At 44.9% G+C, this 26,068-nt stretch overlaps 2 protein-coding genes across 8 annotated transcripts in view; one reads left to right on the top strand and one right to left on the bottom strand.

Annotated features, from left to right (window-relative positions):
• Positions 1-26,068, bottom strand: part of LOC140901775 (uncharacterized) — a 296,321-nt gene that overhangs the window by 9,655 nt on the left and 260,598 nt on the right. The window lies entirely within an intron of this gene.
• SORL1 (sortilin related receptor 1) overlaps positions 1-26,068 on the top strand; it is a 105,885-nt gene that overhangs the window by 47,398 nt on the left and 32,419 nt on the right. For 2 of the 3 annotated variants that reach the window (XM_073321246.1, XM_073321244.1), the window contains exons 14-29: positions 654-840; positions 2,258-2,386; positions 2,759-2,844; positions 4,433-4,605; positions 6,014-6,145; positions 7,455-7,546; positions 8,128-8,374; positions 9,226-9,364; positions 11,521-11,694; positions 12,089-12,202; positions 12,998-13,120; positions 14,336-14,455; positions 23,195-23,320; positions 23,725-23,832; positions 24,339-24,470; positions 25,696-25,827. In XM_073321246.1, coding sequence (XP_073177347.1) covers positions 654-840; positions 2,258-2,386; positions 2,759-2,844; positions 4,433-4,605; positions 6,014-6,145; positions 7,455-7,546; positions 8,128-8,374; positions 9,226-9,364; positions 11,521-11,694; positions 12,089-12,202; positions 12,998-13,120; positions 14,336-14,455; positions 23,195-23,320; positions 23,725-23,832; positions 24,339-24,470; positions 25,696-25,827 — 2,214 coding nt within the window. The remainder of the gene's footprint in view (positions 1-653; positions 841-2,257; positions 2,387-2,758; positions 2,845-4,432; positions 4,606-6,013; positions 6,146-7,454; positions 7,547-8,127; positions 8,375-9,225; positions 9,365-11,520; positions 11,695-12,088; positions 12,203-12,997; positions 13,121-14,335; positions 14,456-23,194; positions 23,321-23,724; positions 23,833-24,338; positions 24,471-25,695; positions 25,828-26,068) is intronic. The other variant, XM_073321245.1, reaches the window with a different exon arrangement.

The following is a 26,068-nucleotide window of genomic DNA, read 5'->3' as shown; positions in this document are numbered from 1 at the left end:
GTAAACTGGGCTTGGAATCTGCGGAACTCGGCAGGGCATGGTGGAGAGGAATCCCACTGCAAACTGCCACCGGAGCACTGAGACCTGGAATCACCTCCTTCCCCCTGCTCGCCTGCTCTGTAGGGCGAAGCCTCAGAAAATCCATGTAGCAATAGATCTTCTAGTCCATAAATCCATGCTAAGAGCCTGCTCTGCAGCACACAAATTGTGCTCATATCCCCTGTATGGGCTTCTGGGAGCCCTTTATATTGTGAAACCCCAGCACCCTAGAGAGAGGGGCGGAGTATGTGGGAATCAGTGACGTTAGCCTGAGGTGCTGTTCTTGGTATAAAAGCGGCAGGGAATGTGAATGTTCATACGATGTAACTCAGGCTCCTGAAAAGACAAAATACTAGGCCTGATTCTCCACAGCTTTGCGCCTTGTGTGGTTATTGGCAGTTGTGCAAAGATTAAAATGCTAGCAGATCAACTGGCTTCCAGCAGTGGTTAGTATCTTCAGCCCCCCAGCATCTTGCATCCATTCTGCACAGGGGTAAAAGACAACTCCCGATACAGGGACAGAAGAAAATCAGGCCCCCTCTTTAAATCTCAAGTCTTGGGTATGTAGGTCATGGTGACTTTTTTATTTAACCCAAGCATGTCATTTATCATAGGCGTCCCTTGCACAGAAAATGATTACAAACTGTGGTCACCCTCTGATGAGCGAGGTAATGAGTGCTTACTGGGGCATAAGACAGTTTTCAAAAGGAGGACTCCTCATGCGACTTGCTTCAATGGGGAAGATTTTGATAGACCAGTTATGGTCTCCAACTGCTCATGTACAAGAGAAGACTTTGAATGGTAAGTACCAATTAATTCCCTTTAGTCTGGGTTGTTATTCAGTTATAAATATCAGTAACTAACAACAGTGAGCAAACAAACAGATCCAATTTATTTATCTCTTTGTATCTATGGCCTGGTTTTATAACAAAGAACAGGCTAAATAGACTGAAAACATTCTTTCATTAATAGGAGGTAAGAGGTTTCATTCATGTCTTTGAAGCACTTTGAGAGACTCTGAAAGGTGCAATAGAAAAGCAAAGTATTATTACCGCATCACCTCTCCCTTAAAATGGATGATTTCCAATGACAGAGAGCTACTATAGAAAAGCTAAGAGACCATTTAACCAGATGGATGTGATTGGCACTGCTATGTAATTTTATTTTTAATTTAGATATCAGTGAAACTAAACAGCTGTCAAGATAAAGGAGCTTTGCTTTGACAATCGCATGTAAAGGTTATTCGTTAATGTGTGAATTGTTGGGCAGGGGCCAGATTTTTATAAAGAGTTCTGTTCCCTGTTAGGCACCTAAATAAGGAATAATGATGAATTTGGTTAGAGCTGGTCAGAAGGGGAATAAGGACTGTGGGATTGGTTTCCAGTTTTGCAACTAACTCATTGTGTAAGCTTGGACAGGTCACTTGACTAGTTTGTGTCTCGGTTTACCCATCTGTAAAATTAAGATAATGTAACAATAATGCTTTTATCTAGCACTTTTTTGCATAGATTGCAAAGGAGGTAAGCATCATTACGGTAGAACTTTGGAGTTACGAACACCTCGGGAATGGAGGTTGTTAGTAACTGAAATGTTCATAACTCTGAACAAAATGTTATGGTTCTTTCAGAAGTTTAAAATTGAACATTGACTTAATACAGCTCTGAAACTTTACTATGCAGAAGCAAAATGCTGCTTTCCATTTTGTTTTTAGAAGTTTATGTTTATCACAGTACTGTACTTGTTTAATTTTTTTGGGTGGGTGGGGTCTCTGCTGCTGCCTGATTGCGTATTTCCGGTTCCAAATTAGGTATGTGGTTGACTGGTCAGTTCCTAACTCTCGTGTTCATAACTCTGACGTTCTACTGCATCCCCATTGTACAGATGGGAAACTGAGGCACAGGGACTTGCCCAACGTCACCCGGTAATCCTGTGGCAGAGTTGGGCATGGAACCCGGGTATCTGGAGTCCCAGTCCAGTGCTGGCACCCATGCCCTAATGTGTTCTGATGATTGTGAGGTTTAATTACTTAATGCCTGTAAAATGTTTTGAGGTTTTTCGATACAAGCTGCTGTCTGATGTCAAAACATTGTTATTAATTTGAATGTTACCATTAATGGTCTTCCCAACACATTGTGATTCTAGCACTGTTGCAAAGAATACATGAAATTAGCAAGATAACTTGATAGCATTTCCTTTCCCCCCCTCCCTTTGCCCGCAGTGATTTTGGTTTTAAACTGAGCGATGACTTATCATTAGAAGTTTGCATCCCTGATCCCGAATTTGCTGGGAAACCATATTCCCCACCTGTGCCTTGTCCCGTTGGCTCAACTTATAGAAAGACTAGAGGGTACGTACTGCACATGGGCAAGAAACTTGTCTTTTCAAATTATTATTATGTATTTGCATTACTGTAGCTCCTTGGACCCCCAAGTCAGACCCCCATGGTGCTAGGTGCTGTACAAACGCAGAACAAAAAGAGGTTTCCTACCCCGAGGAGTTTACAATCTAAGTTTTTGAAATTTATTTGAATGGTATTAAAAGAAGGATCAAATAAATAAGTGATTAAGGGAAATGCACCCATGGAGTACACAATATAATGTGATTTATCAACTCCCTTAATTCTAAATCCGACAAGAACCGGTTGGTTGCACATGAGAGTATGCTAGCTTTTTCCTTTAAGAAATGAATGTGTGTGTGTGTATATATATATATATTCCAGCTACCGCAAGATCTCTGGGGACACCTGTGTAGGAGGAGACGTTGAATCACGGCTAGAAGGGGAACTGGTGCCATGTCCTCTCGCAGGTAAGTCTCTGTGGGAACACTGCCACCCTGGTGGCTTCCTTGCAAAGTCTGTGTTCCTTTCACTGCCTGTTTAGGGACTATCCACAGATTCCCGTGAGGCTCTCGGAAGTCTGAGAAAGGTAATGGAACTGCATCTGAAATATCTGAGCACGTAAAAAGTCTTTTCTTCCTTCTGGGTCCCTTACGCAGTTTTTGAGGGTTTAGCCTTGCTCACACTGGAGTCAGTGAGAGTTTCTGACATGGGAGCAGGTTTGAATTTACACTTTTAAGTGACATGGAGTTTGGATGCCCCAACTCCACTTGATTGGGTGTCAGAGTAAGGGCTCAATTCCACATGGTGCTAAACACCCTTTGCTCACTGAGGGGAGCTGAAGACATGAAAATAGGTGAGAACTGGGAACCAAACTCCTCCATGATTTCCTGACTCATACTGTAGTAGGTTTAGAATAAGATTAAAACAGAACAAATAGAGCAAGAATTCTACCTCTCCATCCCTTTACTGAGCCTGCCGAGCCCCCAGACAGCCACGGCTCCCCATCCTGCTCCCACTGAGTCTGATGGCCATTTGGGGCTTTCTGTGCCCATGTGGGGCAAAATTTATGCCTTAGCACTTCAGTGGTGTGAGCCAGACAAGTCACACGAATATATTGCCTCCTCCCCTTCTTTCCAGACATGAGGGCCCTGCAGTGATCTCATTCACCCATGTGCTGCCAACGTAATTAGCATTCCGGTCATTAGAGCCTTAATTGAATCTTGCGTTACGCGCAATGTGATTAATGTGCAAGAGAGAGTGGGGGAGAGGTATCTGCAAGGGAGAAGGTACAGCATGATCCAAAGCAAGCCAAAATCAATGGAAGTTATTCTCTTGGTGTCAGTCAAGATCCCCTACTCTTTTCCCTCCCTCTGTCCAGCCCCTAGCCTGACTGGTGTCTTAGGGAAGGGCCGAGTGGTAATCAGAGAGGCATGAAATGTTCTCTACAGGACTAAACCTCACCTGGTTTGGGATTTTGGCACAGACTTCCGTGCCTAGGAGTCCCAGTCCTGGGCCAGGACCCCGGTGTGCTAGGTGTTGTACAAAACAGACGGATGGTCCCCAATTTCTTATATGATAAGTATTTATGTTACATTAGACCCCAAAGACGCCAATTGGGATCTATCGACTTAGGCACTTTTATGGCTCGCAAACATAATGCATTTAGGCTCCAGAGAAAGCACTTGGACAATTTTTTTTTTGGCGAATGTTTTGAGCTGGTTATTTTTTTTTTTTTAATATTGACAAAATTTAACATTATAAATAAAAGAAAGAACCTACTTTTGCAATTTTCAGCCTCTTTTTCCACCAACCTGAATAAATAATAGTGGTAATAATTTCCTTTCACTTTTGTGGGTGAGCTACAGAAATCTATGGCTAGTGACATACACCAATTAAAATCTTCTCTCTCCAAAAACAAGGGCCTGAGTCTCATTTATGATAAGGTCCTAACTGTGTGGTTTTGGTCAGAAATGAAGAAGACCCCATTTATTTCCCCTATCCCCAAGGGAACTCGTGGGAAAAGGCTTCTACATAAATATTTCTCTGTACCTCTAGAAGAGAATGAGTTTATTCTGTATGCCACGCGCTACTCCATCCACCGGTACGATCTCTCTTCTGGAATCAGCGAGGAGTTGCCTCTGACTGGATTGCGAGGGGCAGTGGCTCTGGACTTTGATTACGACCACAACTGTTTGTACTGGGCAGATGTGACGCTTGACATTATACAGGTGAGCGGGGTTCTGGGCAGTCCCTGCCTAGCACAATGTTCTGGGATGTTTTCCTAGAAGAGCGTATACCTTGTGTGATATAATAGCCGAGTGGATTGAGCAGTGGACTGGGATTCAGGAGACTAGGGTACTGTTCCTGCCACTAGCCTGCTGGGTGACCTTAGGTAAATTGCTTCACGTTCATGTGCCTCAATTTGCCAATCTGTAAAATGGAGAGAATGCTACTGACCTCCCTTGTAGAGTGCTTTAAGGTCTGTTGATGAGAAGCCCTGTATAAGAGCGAAGCATCCTTATTATTAATGAAAAACACAGCCGTAGCCAGGACGGAGCTATGTTTTTCTGTCTTTGAGACCCTCATGTAACCCATCTTAGAAGGGCTAGTCTGGTCATGAATGTCCTTTAGGTTCTAAGGGCCAGATCCTGAGCTGGTGTAAATGACTTTACATTGATTTATACCAGCGGAGGATCTGGCCCTGTATATCTGATTTGTAAGATAGCAGCTACTTAAAGACAGATTTCAGAGTAGCAGCCGTGTTAGTCTGTATCCGCAAAAAGAAAAGGAGTACTTGTGGCACCTTAGAGACTAACAAATTTATCTGAGCATAAACTTTAGTGGGCTACAGCCCACTTCATCGAATGCATAGAATGGAACATACAGTAAGAAGGTATATATATACATACAGAGAAGGTGGAAGTTGCCATACAAACTGTAAGAGGCTAATTAATTAAGATGATTATTATTATAATAATTAGTCTCTTACCGTTTGTATGGCAACTTCCACCTTCTTTGTATGTATCTATCTTCCTTCTTCCTACATGTTCCATTCTATGCCTCCAGTGCTGTAGCCCACAAAAACTTATGCTCTAATAAATTTGTTAGTCTCTAAGGTGCTACAAGTCCTCCTGTTCTTTTTGCAGCTACTGAAAATGATAAGAGGAAAAAGTTAATTATTATTTTAAGCCACATGAGAGGATTTCATTGGTTAAACCCCAGGTTGGGAATTTTCTACTGAAGCAGAGAATCTTCTACCGAGGTGGAGAAATTAAATTGAGTTAGTCTTGTCCTTGTGGGTGAGACCTTGAAAACCATTACAAAGCACTTTTCAAAGCGTCTATCTTCTGCTCTGAATGGAAATGAAGGGTGGCACATATCACAAGAGGAGTATTTTCCCCTTTAGCCAAAAATGTCTCCTATTCCCTCTCTTGTGCTGGACACCTGTTTATCTCCTGGCCTCCCTACATCCCAGAAATGGATGCATCTCAGGGGAGCTGTAATAGATACGCTTTGCAATGCAAATACTGCTGGTAGGTTTTTCTCGTTAGTGGCTCCTTTGCTAATTCCCCACCCCGAACAGCTGAGTGCACTAACCTTGATACTTAGAATTTTCTATTTATTTGTTTGTTTTAGCGTCTTTGTCTAAATGGCAGCTCTGGACAGGAGATAATCATTAGCACTGGCCTAGAAACAGTGGAAGCGTTGGCCTTTGAACCTCTCAGTCAGTTGCTTTACTGGGTGAACGCTGGTATTCCAAAAATTGAGGTATGTCTGCAACCGATCTTCATGATAGCAGGTACCTGTAGCCACATTGCTGTGTGTTTACCTGGCCTTCAATCCGTTGCACCATGTGTATCTTTGAGTCCCCATTCCTGGAGGATGGTTGTGGGGGGGCAGCTGAATGTTGGCTGACATATTAGGGACAGTAAGGCCATCCAGCCTTCTCATCCAAGGCCTTATTGCAACTACTCATGCATAAGGCAGGGTAGAATTCAGCCTTTTGTATTTAAAATGGAAGATCAGTGAATTACAAAATGCATTTACCAAGGAATGACGCTCCACCATCGGTAATCATATAGGCATCAAAAGCTGCAGTAAGATGGCTAGTGAGGGACATAGACTGAATATCCAGCCATACTGTCTTATGAACCTAAGTAGAGATCAATCTGTTTGGTGCTCGATCTGCAAGGAGGCTACATCCCTTTAGGATTTGCTATGATGATGATGGAAGAGGGCTTACACTGTAAATCAGTTTGACACTTTCAGATCCATATGACACATTCAGGGAAGGCTGAACAGTCCAAAAAGGGATTCACAAGTACGCTCATAAATAAACATGGCAAGTTTGCTCTGTTGTTGATCACCAGTATTTGGATAACTGCTGGTTCCTTCAGGAAAACAGCGGTGAACCGTGAAAGATGCACGAACGTTATCACAAAAGCTTACTCCCTCCCAAATTTTGTGCATCACTTGGATCACTCTTACACCCCCCAAATTTTGTGCATCACTCTTCCTCATTCTCCTAGTTAAAAATTTTACTCATCCAGTCAGTGAGCAGAAACAATATCGTGGTTTATGGTTGGTGACAAATTACAGACTGCAAATGGTTCAAATGAAGAGTTCCCAGCAGAGCCCATAGACTCAAATTTGTGTGCGTAACCTGTTCTTCAACTACTGCCCAATAACAAACACACTCATCAAAATTAAGGACAAGTTGTGAGCGACTGGCAAACATAAGGGATAAATTTGTCAGGTAATTTACCTGCAACAGGTTATTTGAACTGCATTAAATGGAACATTTTCCTCTCTGTCATGTGGCAGGATAGAATTAGCTACACATAGTGCATTACGGCAGTAAGCAATTTGTTCAGCAATGTGGAAATCACATAAGTAAATGAAGCCCATAAACTTTTATCACTTGCCTTAAGATAACTGTTTGTCAAGTATGTATGCGTTGAACTGTCATTTGCTAAGTGGTTGTAATTAAATGCTCCAGAATTTCATTTAATTTTAAACAATGCAATTGCTCTTCATATTGCAAACAAAAACCACCCACCTCTACATCTTGTGCTAGGTTGCCAACCCAGATGGAGACTTGCGATTTACTGTTCTGAATTCCTCTGTACTCGAACGACCCAGAGCCCTAGCTTTGGTGCCTAAAGAAGGGTGAGTAGGACCTATCTGTGAATAGTCGTGTTAATTTGTATTAAAACCAACCAAGTCAATCCAGCACTTTTCATCAGTACTAAATTCATACCAGATCAACGTAGTGCGCTCCTCCATGTGCTGTTTTGAAAGCTGTTTCCCTGTGTGGCTCTTTCTCACCTAAATATTATGATCTGGGTAACTGGGCTTCGGTTCGATTGAGATTGGGAGCAATTTTCCATTTCCCTCACAATAACGTTGCCTTGGTAAGAACCGGCAAAGCTGCTAATGGTTATGCAGTAGAGGAGGCAGAATACTGGTCTCTTCAGTGGAAGTATGTGAGAAGTTGACCTTTTCGAAACTGACTGTTTGCTGAATCACTTCTTTACTTGTGGTTCATGTGATATTTAAACAGTCCTGGAGCCTTGATATTCCCCCTGCCAGGTGCATTCCATTGAATTCCATTGAGTTCCTGTTAAAAAGACATACTCTTTCTGCGAGATAGGATTTAAAGAGTGGAGTTCACTGTTTCGTGTGGACACCTGTTTAGATGAGGCCTTGTATTATTATTTTAAATTAACTCTGTTTATGGACATAATCAGGTTGATGTTCTGGACAGACTGGGGAGACTCTAGACCTGGCATTTACAGAAGCGATATGGATGGTTCGTCGGCCAGTTGCATTGTCTCTGAGGGAGTGAGATGGCCAAATGGCATTTCTGTGGATGATCACTGGATCTATTGGACGGAAGCCTATATGGATAGAATCGAGAGGATTGATTTCAATGGGATGCAGAGATCTGTGATACTGGATAGTCTTCCTCATCCTTATGCTATTGCTGTATTTAAGGTATTTATACAGTGTGTGTGGAGATAAGTATAGTAGATATAGGGGCTCAGCCCAGACTGCCCAGTTTGGGACTGAAACTGTGATAGACACTGAGCTGTGTTGGGAGGCCCCAAGCTCACCATGAACTCTGACCCAGTTCACCAAATGGTTTGCAACCGTAACGCACACACACGGCTTTTGTTTCAGGTTCTGCACAGGTCCAGTTTTAAGCCTTTGTTAGCTTCTTTCCTTTGGACTTAAGAAACATTCCGACAATCCTGTTCTGAGATTCGTAGGTTTGAGAGCCGCAGTAATCTGGATAACTTTTGGCTAACGTCTCTGAGATGTCTGTCTGCTTATCTGAACCCAGCTTCATGTTTGTGCTTCACTAATTCTTGTTTGTACTGCTGTGTCCATGCAAGCAGACACGCGCAAGCAGGGACTGGGACTCGGAAGGCCTGGGTTCTGTTCCAGACCCTGCTGTTGACTCACTTTATGACTCCATTACAATACAATCCTACTTTCCCCATCTATAAAATGGGGGTAATGACACTGACCCAGCCTTGCCGAGTGCTTTGAAGCCACATGAAGAGCAATAGATAAGTGCAAAGTAGTATTAGCGGTCTATGAAACCTTAGGGGGCACAGGTAGCCGCCATGCAAAATATTACCCTCGGTTTTCAGTTGAAAATGACTTTATGAAATTGGTCTTCTGCACTGGCCAGTTGGATGAAAAATCAGGATTAACTGGGAGTTCCTGATCTGTAGATCCTCCTTCAAATCCTGAATTTGGAAAAGAATAGGTTTGCAGAGGTCATGTTATTTGCCTGTTTCCACCAAAGCATGGACTAAGGAACAAAGCTTGTGTTTCAGAATGAAATCTACTGGAATGATTGGTCGCAGCTGAGTATTTTTAGAGCATCTAAATACAGTGGGTCGAGAATGGAGATTTTAGTTGGTCGATTAAATGGGATCATGGATATGAAAATCTTCTACAGAGGAAAGACAACAGGTAATGTGGAGTGTTTGTAAAGACCTTTTCTAAGTAGACTGTACGCAGAGGTTTTCAAAAGCCATCTAGGGTGTTTGGCTGCTTAATTCCCATTGAATGGGGTTTGGGAGTCTGTCTATCTTAACTGCTTATATGGTCCCCCATCACCATAGTATCTGAGTGCCTCACCATCTTTAATGTATTTTATCCCCAGAACACCCTGAGGTAGGGCAGAGCTGTTATCCCATTGTACAGATGAAGAAGTGAGGCACAGAGGGAGGGAAATCACCCAGGGGGGGTTGGCAAAGCAGGGAATTGTGCCGAGGTCTCCAAAGTCCAAGCTAGTGCCCTAACCACTGGATCATCCTTCCTCAAATTTTTTGAGTCCAAATACATCCAAATTCCTTAGGTGACTTTGCAGCTCTCAGCCATAGAACTAAGCGTGGTCTATCTTTTGTGAATGGTGCTTGCTGACGGTAAATTTCAGCAAGATAGATGTACATCGTGATCTCTTTATCACATTTCAGCTTTAAAATCCTAAAATCTCTCTGTCACCTCGAGGTTGCTGGTTTGAGTCCAGTGCAGGTCTGGTTAGGTAGCAGTTGTTACTATCCGACAGCTCCTTGGTGACCTACATGAAAGGGGATTTGTTGGGTCTCAGGCTAAAGGGCAGATGTGCACTCATTACAAAACCACCGGCCTTGCTGGAGCCCATGTTGACAGTTCGAAGCGGAGAGGTCAGGGACTGAACGGGCTTTGAGAGTGAACTGTCTTTAGATGAAACAGTAGCACGAATATTTAGAGTTCAGAGCCTGTGACTGAGAGGCCTCCAGATGGCTTAGAATGAATTTAAAGTACCATCTTAAAATGAGCCCACCCGAGCAGAAAGTCACTGACCCCTTCGTTTCCAGGAGATGCTGTGGACTTCATCTGATCCTTCTGAAACAAAAGGCCGTTCAGTTGTGTTTAAGCCTCAGCAGGTGCTCAGCCTGATCAGGAGGCCGTTAAGTGCCGATTAACTGGCCCTTAAGTCGCTGTGTTTTCTGAAATGCTCTTGTTAGCATGGAAGCTGCTGATGAGAAACCCCTGCTTCCTCCCTGACTCTTGAATGAGGTTTACTAGCGAGCCTTTGGAAAGAAATGCTTCCTGGGGTGGCCTTCGGAAGGGTCTCCAGGACGGTGCTTCTCGACCCTTTCCAGGCTGCCACAACTTGTCAGGACAGGAAGAAGTTTTGGGACCCTCTGCAGGGTTTTTTTGCCTTCCCTCTGCAGCATGAATCGTAGGGTTAGAAGGGACCACTTTCCAGAATCATCTGGGTTTATCTCCATCGGTTTCCTGCCATTGCAGGGTCCTCGGGCATTGGTGCACCTCGGTCCCTCCTATTCTCTGCCTGTGGCACATAATAGTCTTCACGCCTGTGGGCTGTAATCCTTCGGTCTCATTTTCGCTGTTGAGTTTAGTGTGTTTGTGGTTGGTAGTTTTGGTGGCTTGTGATATGCAGGAGATCAGACTTCACAATTTGGTGGTTCCTTCTGGTCTTAAGCTCTATGACTCTTCCCATCAAGCGCTTAAGAAATGGAGGGTGGTACCGAGCCCTAGTTGAAACTTGTGTTCTAGGGAATTAAATTAAATCTTCCCCAAGCTCAAGCGAGAGAGCACTGCATTCTCAGTGTTGGTTTATTATTAATTATTATTTATTTGTATCGTAGCCATGGCTAGAAGCCTCCCTCGTAGACAAAGACCCCGTTGTGCTAGGCGCTATACAAACACAAAATAAAAACATGGTTTCTGTCCCAAAGAGCATGGTTTGACTTCGCCATCTCATTTGAGGCGAGGAAAAAACCTCCAGTCAATTATTCATATTTCACGACTATATAAGGCAGCGGGGGATCTGCTTGGTGTTTACTTATTAATCAGAAAACCGCCTCTCACTAGGATCGAAGGGCCTGATCTAGTGGGGCACTGAGCGTGCATTCAAGCCTCATTGAAGTCAGTTGGTGTGGAGGGCTCTTGGCATCTCCCAAGGCCAGACTCAATACGTAACCAAGTGAAGCTGACACCCAGGTGCCCAGAGAGCCTGCATAGCAGCCTGAATCAAGGGGATGATGAGAGACGTGGTGTCAGATTGCCTGCCCTGTACTGCAGTGCCAGATAATTACTGTGTTCCCTCCCAACAGGGCGGAATGCCTGCATCACCAAGCCTTGCAGTTTGTTGTGTTTGCCCAAATCAAACAACAGCAGAAGCTGCAAGTGTCCTGAGGGAGTCTCCAGCAGCGTGCTCCCATCAGGGGAAGTGAAGTGTGATTGTCCACATAGATACGTGATGAAGAACAACACCTGCATCAAGGAAGGTAAAACCCTATTTAACTCCTGCTGCTATTTAATCCTGAAAAATGATAAATTCCTTGGTTGGGAGATAGGTCAGCTTGACTTTACCTTTTGACCTGCAGTGTAAAGCTTAGAAAGAGCGACGAACACTTGGCAAAGATAGGTTTCTGAGTAGCAGCCGTGTTAGTCTATATCCACAAAAAGAAAAGGAGGACTTGTGGCACCTTCGAGACTAACAAATTTATTTGAGCATAAGCCTTCGTGAGCTACAGCTCTGTAGCTCACGAAAGCTTATGCTCAAATAAATTTGTTAGTTTCGAAGGTGCCACAAGTCCTCCTTTTCTTTTTGCAAAGATAACGGTGCTGTGCCTAATTGTAGCTTGTTTGTTTGTTTTTTTTAAACACGCTGGGCACTAGATAACACCTGTCTGCCTAACCAGTATAGATGCTTCAACGGGAATTGCATCAACAGCATTTGGCAGTGTGACAACGATAACGATTGCGGAGACATGAGTGATGAGAAGAATTGCCGTAAGTGTCCTTCTGTGGTCACTTTGTGTATGCGTCCTGATCGGTAATCATTTATCAAGCCTGCCTGGGGAGCAAAATGTTTCCACCAGTGATGGAGATGGGATTAGTAATAATGAATATGGTCTTTCCACCCTTCCAACAAGCCCTTGTGGCGTGGTATATCCTAATGAAGCTAGTTCAGATACATTCAAGGAGAAAGCCATCCTCTGAATGAAAATCAGACAAAGAGCCCAATGAGCTTATGAAGGGAAGAAACAGCCATCTGGCCGAACTGTCCCCAAGTCATAGAGGTGTGGCTCAGCCCATTACAGAAACAGGGCCAGGTTCAAAGTTAGGACCTGGATTTGGGTCCGAACGTCAAGCAACTGAACAATAAGACAATAAAGTCCAGGCCAAACCGTCTCCCCAGGCTTAATTGCTCCTAAGGTTCCTAACTGATGGCTGCTTAGACTCAAGGTCCCCCACGTCAGGCCAAGCCAGCCGTGAAACCAAATTCCTCATCTTTTCTTCTCTCCGGTTGGAGGGCACTTTCTCCAGGCGTGGTATTGCAGTGTGGAACTGGTTTCAGTCCCATCTCCAGGTCAGACCATTAAGCCCTTACTGCCCTGAACTAGGAGAAGTTCATCCAGCACATAGCCAGAATCCATAGCAAGAATAGCTCCGAGGAAGCTCTTTCCCTCCATTTTATTCCCCTTGCTTTTATTTTAACATGCGAGTTTGGGTCGGGGCAGAATTATTTAATTGGTGGCCTTGAAACCTCTTTCTTCTTTCCCTCCCTCCCCCGCCTTGTTTTAGCCACAACAGTCTGTGATAGCGAGACTCAGTTCCGCTGCCAGGGCTCGGGGACCTGCATCCCCCTGTCCTATAAATGTGACCTGGAGGACGACTGTGGAGATAACAGTGATGAAAGCCACTGCGGTAAGCGTGATAAGGAGCGAGCTGTTTGTCTCAGTTGGATGTCCTTTCCCTTCCCCCCCTTAGGAAGAATATCACTGTTCTCTCCACCAGGCAGGGGGTAAGCCTGCCCGGATGGAGGCAGGGCAAGGCAGCATCTCTGGCTCTCAGGAGATCACTGAAGGGGACCCACCTTGCTGCACTGTCCAGGGCTTGCTAGCCCCTCCCTGGATGCCGTCAGGCAGCTAGTGCAGATGTGGTCCGGGGAGGGGATGAGATGCATAGGACAAAGGAGCAATAAAGTGCAATGACAGCCGATATCCACCCCACCCGAGGCATGACGCCTTGAGCTGGCAGGTAGGCGCTGATATCAGATGTTCCCAGCTCCCTTCACCTGCCATGCACATCTGCCTTAAAACAAAATAATCTGGCAAGGATTAAAAATTATACTCATGCAGCTTCTGAGAGTTGATATGTTTGGTCTTGGAGCAGGGTAAAAACACAGCTGCCTCAAGGCACCCGGACAGGCTAGACAGCTCCAAGGTCTGGTATTTCCTAAAGCCATTGAAGCTACAAATTCAAGTGCTGCAACAGTAGGTTCCCCTTCACCCTCCCCCAGTTGCTTCATACTGGTAAGAAATCCTTGGCCATTTAGCAAGTTCATGGCTGCACATCATGAGCACAGTAATAGCAGGGTTAGGACTCAGCCTCCTGCATTAACAGCACAGGCTCCTAACCGAAAGGGGAGTCTCCATTAGTTGTATGCAGTCTAGGGTGTATGGCAAAGTGTCGAGCAGCTCCACCTCCATCCAGCAGGGGGCAGTGGTGCAGGCACACACTAGCAAGTTCTTTGCAGCACTTCCTCAGGAGCTCAGAATCCCTAATTTCAAAGGAGATTCTGGCCTGATTTTCAAAGGCAGCTGAGCATCTGCAGCTCCCAGTGTCTTGAATGGGTTGTGGGTGAGGCTGTCAACCTCTAAGGCTAAGGCTAATAGTTCCTGAGCAGCAGACTGTTAAATCCACGGGAAGAACAGAAGATGGGAATCAGAGTGACGTGGTAGCTCTTGATCTTTCAGGGCTAGAAACAATGCACTAAAAATACTTTCAAGACCAGAACAGATTTTCTGAGCTGCTTAGGCTGCCGGTTATGAAATGTCAGCTCTTCTAAGTCAACAGCTTATGTTCAATCCCCCCCACCCCCCCGTCACCCCATCTGAACTTTGGGTGCCTTGTTTGTAGACGCTCACCAGTGTAGAAGTGATGAATTCAGCTGCAGCTCGGGGATGTGCATTCGTCTTTCTTGGATGTGTGATGGCGATAACGACTGCAGAGACTGGTCAGATGAAGCGAACTGCACGGGTAAGCGTTGGGATGTGATCGAGAAACCCTCTGCTGGAGTTGCTCGTTGCTAGCTATCAGCTGCTGTGCTTTTAAAGGGTTTGCATTCGGGTAGCTCTGTGCGGAAGAGCACATGCTGCGCAGGAAGGCGTCAGTTTAACCCTGCCGTGTCATGAGACCGAATCTTCCGTTGCCCTGTTGCTCCTGTATTTTGTGCGAGTGGCTACTGCAGGGGAATCCTGATGGGCAGTGGCACAGAAGTTAAGATGGAAACACTGCCGCAACTGAAGGACTGAGCCAGCACTGGCTGAAGTCAGTGGAGAGATACCTGTGGGTTTTGGACTAGATCAGCGGTTCTCAGACTTCATTGCACTGCAGCCCACTTCTCACAACAGAAATTACTACATGATCCCAGTGCCCTGTATTACTCTAGATTCTAAAGTCCAGAATCAGGGGGCCCCATGCCACAAGGGACCCTGCTAAGTTGCTTGGGCTTTGGCTTCAGCCCCAGAGCAGCGGGGAGTCTAATGCGGGGCCTGGCGACCCCATTAAAACAAACTAACGCCCCACTTTGGAAACCACTGCGCTAGATCCTAATATAGGAGCAGACGGGCGAGTGGGTTGAGCATGGAGCCAGAACCAATTTCTAATCCCATGGCTGATAGTAATTTGCCCCGAGACCGTGGCTAAATTGTTTAACCTCCATGCCTCAGTTTCCTCATCTGTAAAAGTGGGATAATAGTTACCTGCCTTGCAAGGGGTTTTTGAAGAGGAGTACGTTTATGTGATTTGAAAATAAGGTACCTGTTAAGTATTTGTTCTGGCATGAATGAAGAATGCAGTGAGAGCCTTAGCTCTGAATTGTCTCTCTTCTTAGCTGAAGTGGCTACCCTACCCTTATAATACTCCCCTGTATTTAAAACATGCTCCAGGTTAATTAGCAGACAGAAAATGTGGATCATCTCCCCTTTTCACCTTCTTAATATTTATTGGCAAACTATGTATCGTTTTGTGCTGTGACAAAGTTCCTGCTCTACCTTGGTGGGTCTTGCGCTTATTGGTGGCTTTGCTCGCCTTGGAGCTTCACGGCAGCCCTCAGCTTGGCCGTTTTTCTGCCCACAGTCCAGGTCGACTCCTCCTGTGTCTGACCAGGAGTTGGGAGGATTTGGGGGGAACCTGGGCCCGCCCTCTACTCCGGGTTCCAGCCCAGGGCCCTGTGGAATATAGCTGTCTCGAGTGCCTCCTGGAACAGCTGTGCAACAGCTACAATTCCCTGGGGTACTTCCCCATGGCCTCCTCCCAACACCTTCTTTATCCTCACCAGAGGACCTTCCTCCTGGTGTCTGATAATGCTTGTACACCTCAGTCCTCCAACTGTCTGTGTTCTTACTCTCAGCTCCTAGTGCCTCTTGCTCCCAGCTCCTCACATGCACACCACAAACTGAAGTGAGCTCCTTTTTAAAACCCAGGTGCCCTGATTAGCCTGCCTTAATTGATTCTAGCAGCTTCTTGATTGGCTGCAGGTGTTCTAATCAGCCTGTCTTAATTGTCTCCAGAAGGTTCCTGATTGTTCTGGAACCTTCCCTGTTACCTTACCCAGGGAAAAGGGAGCTACTTAGCCTGGGGCTAATATATCTGCCTTCTATTGCTCTCCTGTAGCCATCTGGCCCGGCCCTGTCACAGTGCGTATGAAATACAGTCTAAAACTCAAACCGTGGTAGGAGCCCAATAGTTATGAGTGACCCTACAATAACAAACCAGGGCAGATACAAGCAATAGAGGAAATAATTTCAGGGAAACAAATTTTGGTTTTAAATTTCTGTAGGCTTATAAATAGTAAGGGAGAAACATGATTTTCGAAATTATTAAAAATAAAAACCTCTCACCAGCGAATGCCCTTTTTGCATAAAGCCCCACAAACATGTTGCTACATGCCATGTTTTTCACAGGTGCTGAACAACTTGTCAGTTGGAGCTGTGGGTGACCCAGCATGTACAGATTGGGCCAGGAAACTAATAAGATCTTATTCCTGAGAGAATAAGCATCTAGCTTACGATGTGTTGATTTTAGCAACTTAATTGCTGCGTTTCTGAAAGTGCTGACTGTTTTTTTGATGTGCGCAATGATTCATTTTTGCTTATATTTGCAAGATTGCACTGATGGAATCAAATCAACGTTGAGGTCATTCATCTGTAGAGCCGTTTACACCTGACAGTGCTTCAAAACTTGCTTAAAAAATGTATTACCCCATGGTCTGCTATAAAAACAGGCTTGCCCTACCTTTGAAGGTCTGCAAAATAAGGAGGCATAATTGTAATCATTGGTCCTGAAGATCAAGATGTTAACTAATAAGAATACTTCTCCCTGAAAAGTGCTCAGTTGTTACAATATGTACAGACTGAAGATAGGCTAGGTGTGCACTGACCTAATTTTACAGCTTGGACTCTGATTGTTTTGTAACAGTAAAACGCATTGCAGGAAAGAAGGGTTTTCTTAGCAATTTCTAAACTATTTATCTCAGAGAAGGGATGCTTAGCTCCAATTGCGACTGGTCTTCAGCATGCTTGCCTCTTTGCCTAGCATTCCAGCTGCAGCGGTTGAGCTATAAAGAGGATGTAATTTATGCAAAGTCGTACGCTAAGGACCTGATTCCCCTTTTACTGACAGCTGATTTACACCAGTGCAACTCAGCTGGAGAAAATAGAGTCACTCCGGATTGACACTTTTACATCAGGCCTTGAATTAGCGGACCGGATTCTCTACTCATACACTGGAGTCAACCCAGTGATGACAACGGAGTTTACACTAGTGGGTATAAGTGAGACGAGTCCTAAGAACATACTAAAATTCAGTCCCCACTTTTCATACATTACATCTGCTCTGATATTTTCAGTTAAACAGTCTTCAAGTGTCTACACAGTGACGAGAATTCTGATTGTAGAAGGCTATTTAATCTAGCAGAAAAAGGTATAATGACGTTTGATGGTTGGAAGTTGATGCTTGACAAATTCAGATGAGAAACAAGAAACAAGATGAAGATTTTTGAGGGAAGCTGTGGCAGGTTCCCCCTGGGGTGCCACCTGGAACTGGGGTACCACTGAGGCCCCTTTCCCACCAACCACTCTCCCATTGTACTGCTATGATCACCTGCAAAGCCCTCCAGCCTTCACTTTCACCAGCATACATACAGGTCGGGACACACCCAGCTGCAGTTATATGCATGCTCTCTGACCAGCCTCTGCATAGGAAGGCTACAGCTTAGGCAACTCCCAGCTTCCCAGGCGCACACCCCTTCTGGAGTATAAACACAAAATTAAACCGTCTTGCGCTGCACAGGGAATTGTACAGCATAAGCTCATAAAATTCGCCCCCTCCCTCAGTGTGGAGAGGAACATGCAACAGCATTTGCCCCTGAGTTATGATTCCCATATACTTTACTCCAACTCACTGGTTTAGATAAAGCAAAACCAAGTTTATTAACTACAAAAGATAGATTTTAAGTGATTATAAGTGATAGCAAACAGATCAAAGCAGATTACCTAGCAAATAAAAAACGCGAACTAAGCTTAATCTACGAAATAGACTGGATATGAATTAGCAGATTCTCACCCTAAGAGCCCACACTTGGTGGGATAACTCACATGACTGGAGTACTGTCATGGATGGTTATAAACTGTTCAGGAAGGACAGGCAGGGCAGAAAAGGTGGGGGAGTAGCACTGTATGTAAGGGAGCAGTATGACTGCTCAGAGCTCCGGTACGAAACTGTAGAAAAACCTGAGTGTCTCTGGATTAAGTTTAGAAGTGTGTGGCAACAAGAGTGATGTAGTGGTGGGAGTCTGCTATAGACCACCGGACCAGGGGGATGAGGTAGATGAGGCTTTCTTCCAGCAGCTCACGGAAGCTACTAGATTGCATGCCCTGATTCTCATGGGTGACTTTAATTTTCCTGATATCTGCTGGGAGAGCAATACAGCAGTGCATAGACAATCCAGGAAGTTTTTGGAAAGCGTAGGGGACAATTTCCTGGCGCAAGTGCTAGAGGAGCCAACTAGGGGGGGAGCTTTTCTTGACCTGCTGCTCACAAACCGGGTAGAATTAGTGGGGGAAGCAAAAGTGGATGGGAATCTGGGAGGCAGTGACCATGAGTTGGTTGAGTTCAGGTTCCTGACGCAGGGAAGAAAGGTAAGCAGCAGGATACGGACCCTGGACTTCAGGAAAGCAGACTTCGACTCCCTCAGGGAACGGATGGCCAGGATCCCCTGGGGGACTAACATGAAGGGGAAAGGAGTCCAGGAGAGCTGGCTGTATTTCAAGGAATCCCTGTTGAGGTTACAGGGACAAACCATCCCGATGAGTCGAAAGAATAGTAAATATGGCAGGCGACCAGCTTGGCTTAATGGTGAAATCCTAGCGGATCTTAAACATAAAAAAGAAGCTTACAAGAAGTGGAAGGTTGGACATATGACCAGGGAAGAGTATAAAAATATTGCTCGGGCATGTAGGAATGATATCAGGAGGGCCAAATCGCACCTGGAGCTGCAGCTAGCAAGAGATATCAAGAGTAACAAGAAGGGTTTCTTCAGGTATGTTGGCAACAAGAAGAAAGCCAAGGAAAGTGTGGGCCCCTTACTGAATGAGGGAGGCAACCTAGTGACAGAGGATGTGGAAAAAGCTAATGTACTCAATGCTTTTTTTGCCTCTGTCTTCACTAACAAGGTCAGCTCCCAGACTGCTGCGCTGGGCATCACAAAATGGGGAAGAGATGGCCAGCCCTCTGTGGAGATAGAGGTGGTTAGGGACTATTTAGAAAAGTTGGACATGCACAAGTCCATGGGGCCAGACGAGTTGCATCCGAGAGTGCTGAAGGAATTGGCGGCTGTGATTGCAGAGCCATTGGCCATTATCTTTGAAAACTCGTGGCGAACGGGGGAAGTCCCGGATGACTGGAAAAAGGCTAATGTAGTGCCAATCTTTAAAAAGGGGAAGGAGGAGGATCCTGGGAACTACAGGCCAGTCAGCCTCACCTCAGTCCCTGGAAAAATCATGGAGCAGGTCCTCAAAGAATCAATCCTGAAGCACTTGCATGAGAGGAAAGTGATCAGGAACAGCCAGCATGGATTCACCAAGGGAAGGTCATGCCTGACTAATCTAATCGCCTTTTATGATGAGATTACTGGTTCTGTGGATGAAGGGAAAGCAGTGGATGTATTGTTTCTTGACTTTAGCAAAGCTTTTGACACGGTCTCCCACAGTATTCTTGTCAGCAAGTTAAAGAAGTATGGGCTGGATGAATGCACTATAAGGTGGGTAGAAAGCTGGCTAGATTGTCGGGCTCAACGGGTAGTGATCAATGGCTCCATGTCTAGTTGGCAGCCGGTGTCAAGTGGAGTGCCCCAGGGGTCGGTCCTGGGGCCAGTTTTGTTTAATATCTTCATAAATGATCTGGAGGATGGTGTAGATTGCACTCTCAGCAAATTTGCGGATGATACTAATCTGGGAGGAGTGGTAGATACGCTGGAGGGGAGGGATAGGATACAGAAGGACCTAGACAAATTGGAGGATTGGGCCAAAAGAAATCTGATGAGGTTCAATAAGGATAAGTGCAGGGTCCTGCACTTAGGACGGAAGAATCCAATGCACCGCTACAGACTAGGGACCGAATGGCTAGGCAGCAGTTCTGCGGAAAAGGACCTAGGGGTGACAGTGGATGAGAAGCTGGATATGAGTCAGCAGTGTGCCCTTGTTGCCAAGAAGGCCAATGGCATTTTGGGATGTATAAGTAGGGGCATAGCGAGCAGATCGAGGGACGTGATCGTTCCCCTCTATTCGACATTGGTGAGGCCTCATCTGGAGTACTGTGTCCAGTTTTGGGCCCCACACTACAAGAAGGATGTGGATAAATTGGAGAGAGTCCAGCGAAGGGCAACAAAAATGATTAGGGGTCTAGAACACATGACTTATGAGGAGAGGCTGAGGGAGCTGGGATTGTTTAGCCTGCAGAAGAGAAGAATGAGGGGGGATTTGATAGCTGCTTTCAACTACCTGAAAGGGGGTTCCAAAGAAGATGGCTCTAGACTGTTCTCAATGGTAGCAGATGACAGAACGAGGAGTAATGGTCTCAAGTTGCAGTGGGGGAGGTTTAGATTGGATATTAGGAAAAACTTTTTCACTATGAGGGTGGTGAAACACTGGAATGCATTACCTAGGGAGGTGGTAGAATCTCCTTCCTTAGAGGTTTTTAAAGTCAGGCTTGACAAAGCCCTGGCTGGGATGATTTAACTGGGAATTGGTCCTGCTTCGAGCAGGGGGTTGGACTAGATGACCTTCTGGGGTCCCTTCCAACCCTGATATTCTATGATTCTATGATGATACTAGCAGGCTGCAGATTCTTAAGGGGCAAGCTGCACTTGTTTTGCAGCTTGGAATCCCCAGGTGTCTCATTCACAGGCTAAAAATCATTTTAGCCTGGGTCCAGCACTTCCCCAAATTCAGTCTTTGTTCCTCAGGTGTTTCCAGGAGTCTTCTTGAGTGGGAAGTGAAGAAGTCCAGATGATGTCACTCCCTGCTTTATATAGTTTTTGCATAGGGCAGGAATCCTGTGTTCCCAAAGCGTGGGTCCCAGACTAGTCTGTGGGAAAATACTGACATCCCAAGATGGAGTCCAGAGACATATGGTTTCATCATATGTCCTTGTAGAGTCATAGCAGCCATTACTTAGAGGCTGTCTGTAGCGTTTTCGGGAAGGCTCCCCAGGTGGGAGATAAGCTTCTCCTAATGGCTATTGTTTTTTCCTAATGGCCCATTGCCCTGAATAGGCCCTTCCCCACCCACTATCTAGGCTGAAAACATCTTGTCTAGTGGGTGTTACCCAGGGGTGACTACATTTGAAATACAGTTACATAGTCAATATTCATACCTTCGGATACAAAAATGATACATGCATACAAATAGGATAATCATATTCAGCAAATATAACTCTTCCAATGACATCTCACATCACCTATCTTTCATAAAATACATCATAATCATATCATAATATCACTATGAAAAATATGGGGTGCAGTGTTACGGAGGCTAATTAACTTATTTAGAGATGTGGTGGATTCTCCATCACTTGAAATCTTTAAATCAAGACAAGCTGTCTTTCTAAAAGATATGCCCTAACCCAAATAGAAGGTATAGGTTAGATGCAGAAATTACTGGGCGAAGGTCTCTAATCTGGTTATGCAGGAGATCAGATTAGATTATCAGCTTTATTGGCTTTAAAGTTACGCAGTGTAAATTCTTCAGGTTTAAATGCGGTTTTCCAAACATATATATTTTTAAACAATAAATGTCCTGGTTCTGGATCAAGTTCTGGAGAATTTACTTGAGCAAACTCCCTTTTATATCAATGGGAGTTATGCTTAAACCATAACCACAGAATTTAGACGTATGTAATTACTAAATCCATTACAGAATTTCTTCAGTATATATGGTTGGAACTGTTTAGCTTGGGGATTCCAGTAGTTAGTATTCCAAGTGTGTGGGTGTGAAAGGACATACATATTGGTATCGCTGATCTCTCATGACTTTCTGAGTGAGAATTACTCGAGGAAGAAGTGAACCTACTTCAGAAAGTGTATTGGTTTTTTAAGCTTAAAATTGAAATTATCAATAAGAATCACAATTATTTGAGAAACATGTCATCTAACTCTGCTGGCCGCATTTATTGCTCTTATCTAAAATAATAACATTTCACAGTGAATACCTAATAGAATATTCGTACCAGAGGACTAGTAATTTCAAATATCTGGAAGTTCATGTCACTAGCTAGGTTAAAATGTAGTAGCATGCAATTTAATTAAATCAAATGTTGCTCTTTTTCTAGGTGATGAAGAGTATTCTCTCATGTTAGGCTGTTTTTTTTTATTTGAAGAGGTACGGCACATAAATTAGGCTCCAGAATGACTTATTTAAACAAAATATATTTTAGGCAGAGATTTTCAAAGTGGGAGCCTAAGGGAGGTGGGTGCCCAAGTGCTATCGATATCCACTGGGAATTGGGTGTCTAAGTCTCCTAGGAAACTTTGAAAAATCCCATCTTAAGTCTAGTTAGGAATATCTTCGAGAACCTAAAATACAAACAAGTTCTCTTTTTGACACTCAGTGCCAAGTCAGACTTTTGTGTGCAGATCCTCCCTGCCAGCAGATGGCAATGGTGCTCAAAACCCTTTTGGTGGTATCACCTCCGATATAAAGGTTTGTCAGTTGCTGTTTCAGCAAGGGCCAGACATCATTACCTTTGCCAACTGACCCAAAGGACTGAAACGATAAGAAAGGGCTGACTCCAGAGGTCTCAGAGAGCTCTAGAAACATTCATTAACCTCCACAGTCAACCTTATGAGGCACAGTAGGTTGGTAAGTACTGTCCCTATTCTACAGGTGGGGAAACTGAGGCACAAGAGGATAGGATGACTTGCTCAGGATCACAGAGCAAGTCAGTAAGCCAGCCAAATGGAACCCTGGAGCCCTGACACCCATTAGAGGATGATAAATCAACATGTAGAGTGCCTACTACAATGGAGTCCTGGCCCATGACTCTGGCTCGTAGATGCTGTCACAATACAAATAGTAATTATTAATAATAGTATGTATGTGAACATATATTTAAATGTGTCACAAATAAACAAAAGAAAAAAATGGTGGTTGATTTACATGGAGCCTAGTTGAAATCAATGAGTCTGTAAATGCTTCCTTTTTTTCTGTTTGTTTTCAGCAGTATACCATACGTGTGAAGCCTCCAGTTTCCAGTGCCACAATGGGCATTGCATTCCCCAGAGGTGGGCATGTGATGGCGACGCTGACTGCCAGGATGGCTCCGACGAGGACCCTATCAAGTGTGGTGAGAGCTCTCATCTCGTCCGAGGGGTGGGGGGAAATTACAGTTGTTACTTTCTAAGTCACTGGCCTGTCGTCTTATGGAATGGACACTAGCTTTGTCACTCTTAAACGGATGCAACAGAACAGCAGCAAACTTGGGGAGCCCTAAAACCACATCATTATTCTTTGGTTTATTGTGGCACACGTCCAAGACCCTTTGCGTGCGCAGTCCCTGTCCCAAAGAGCCTCCAATCTAAATAGACTATATGGACAAAGGGTGCAGCTGATCCTGGGGGTTTTCTTCATGGTGTCGAGTGCCCCTGGGATTTGGCCATTCTGGACTAACAAACAAAACCAAACCCTAATTATGTTCCTCTGTGCTGAAGTTCTTCCATACTTAAGGCTGCTTTTTCAAATGAATTTCAGAAAAAAAGTGCAACGGTTTCCAGTGTCCGAATGGAACCTGCATCCCAAATAGCAAGCACTGTGATGGTCTGCATGACTGCTCTGATGGCTCTGATGAACAGCACTGCGGTGGGTACACACAGGGACTCAGAATTTGCAGCACCAGATGGGTCAGTTGAATACCACATCCCGTCTAGAACACCTCATGCTTCAAAGGAAAGCAAAAGCTCCCTGTATAATGTACATAGCCACCTATGTAGCTGTATAGACAGGGTGGCGGGCGATTCCTTCTTAATACCTACTGCATGTCGCTTTCATCCTGACACATGACACAAGATAAGCCTGAATAGCTGCGTAGCTTGTATTATTGGTCATCAAAATTATCCAGCGCTTGATAAGATCTAGCCACTGTATTTGACTCTCTGTAAGTCAGAGAGGGTGGTTAAGTACAGATAGATTAGACAACAAAAGAACTTGGTGTACAGTGTAGTTATTACATATTATTTGTATTACCATAGCATGTAGGAGCCTAGTCACGGACCAGGATCGCATTGTGCTAGGCACTGTACAAATGTTTCTTACCGCCATGCACTGAAATGCTGTCATTCCCCCTGCAATCCCTTTGATTCCTCCAGACCCCCTGTGCACGCGTTACATGGACTTTGTGTGTAAGAACCGGCAGCAGTGCCTGTTCCACTCCATGGTGTGTGACGGCATTGTGCAGTGTCGGGATGGCTCGGATGAAGACGCCAACTATGCTGGATGCTGTAAGTGTGACAGCAATACCAATAACCTCGCCTTTACCTAATACCTGGTGCTTTTCATCAGTAGATCTCAAAGTACTTTACAAAGGTCAGTACCATTATCCTCATGGGGGGGAACAGAGGCACCGGGCAGTGAAATATCTTGCCCCATATCACCCAGCAGGCCAGTGGCAAAACTGTGATTAGAAACCATGATCTGCAGAGCCCCACCCCAGTCCAATGCTCCATCCACTAGGCAACACCGCTCTGAAGAGATACCAGAAGGGAATAAATAAGCATCCTTCGGGAGAGCACAGAGGGGTTTAGTGTGTCTTTTCTGGACTGTGTCAGTGACATACCAAGCCACTTGTATGTTCCTTTAAATCAGGACCATTCTGGATGTAAATGATCTGAGTAGCACTTCGTTGACATTAAAAATCCTGGTTTCTGTTGGCTGCTGTTTTGGGTGGGTTGTCACCAAAATCCAAGCAATTACTTTTATCCCTGGGATGCTTTTGATCCAAGTTCAGTGGGACCAGTTGTTTCACCAGCATGTTTGACAAAGCTGGGCTTTTGGCCCATAGGACTCTAACCTGGCTTTTACAGCCAGACGCTGCTTTGGGGCCAGTGGGTGCATACATCCTCTCTCGCAGATCATTCCAGCTGAGTCAATGTAATGCCAGCCAGGGCAGCTGGAGGAGTGTACGTCTGTGTGTGAACATAGGGACTGCCAAACTGGACCAGTGGTCCATCTAGTACTGTATCCTCTTTCCTCCAGTGGCCAGTGCCAGAAGCTTCAGAGGAAGGTGCAGGGAAGCCCATAATAGACAGTTATGGGCTATTCTGCGTGCAGAGGATGTTTCTTCCAAGCTCTAGGCAGTTAGTGTTTGATGTCTTGCTGCTGTATAAGGAATCTGCTTCCGCTCTTTGTAAAGGTGCAGCTGGTGCTTCCCGTGCATCAGCTCCATTCCCCCTGTCTGGCCAGAAAGCTGCTCCATCTCCTGTGGGTTGCTAGCAGCATTGTCTGTGTGAAGCAGTGCCAGTCCTTGCAGGCCAGATGCACAAGGAACCATTGCACAACCATGCACAAGGAACCATTCTGCGATGAGGCAAACTGGATTCTCTGTGCCCTGCCCTCTCCTCCTCACAGCTAGCCACGATCTGAGCCCTTTGCCTTTGTACTAAAGCTCTCAGAAAGAACAGCTGCATTTGACTTTTTATTTTTTTAACTTCGCTTTGTCCCTTTTAGCTCAAGACCCAGAGTTTCACCGGACCTGCGACCAGTTCAACTTCCAGTGCCAGAATGGCGTGTGCATCAGTTTGGTGTGGAAATGTGACGGGATGGATGACTGTGGGGATTACTCTGATGAAGCAAACTGTGGTGAGCAGAGAGGATCATTAACCCTTCCTACCTCAGCTCAGTCTTATTTTGAGTATTAACAGCATTGCCTTACCCTAAGATACCAAGTGGTCACCATGGGGAAGACTGCAATCACTTTATAGAGAGAGAGATGGATAGCGTTTTTTGTTTGTTGATTTCACTGTTTTAATGAGAGCAGTATCGTTATCCCTATTTTACCATTAGGGAAACAGCGGCACAGAGCAGTAACTTAGCTTGCTTA

Source organism: Lepidochelys kempii, chromosome 22, assembly GCF_965140265.1.
Source record: "Lepidochelys kempii isolate rLepKem1 chromosome 22, rLepKem1.hap2, whole genome shotgun sequence".
Classification (NCBI taxonomy): Eukaryota; Metazoa; Chordata; order Testudines; family Cheloniidae; genus Lepidochelys; species Lepidochelys kempii.
This window is presented reverse-complemented; position numbering and strand designations above follow the sequence as displayed.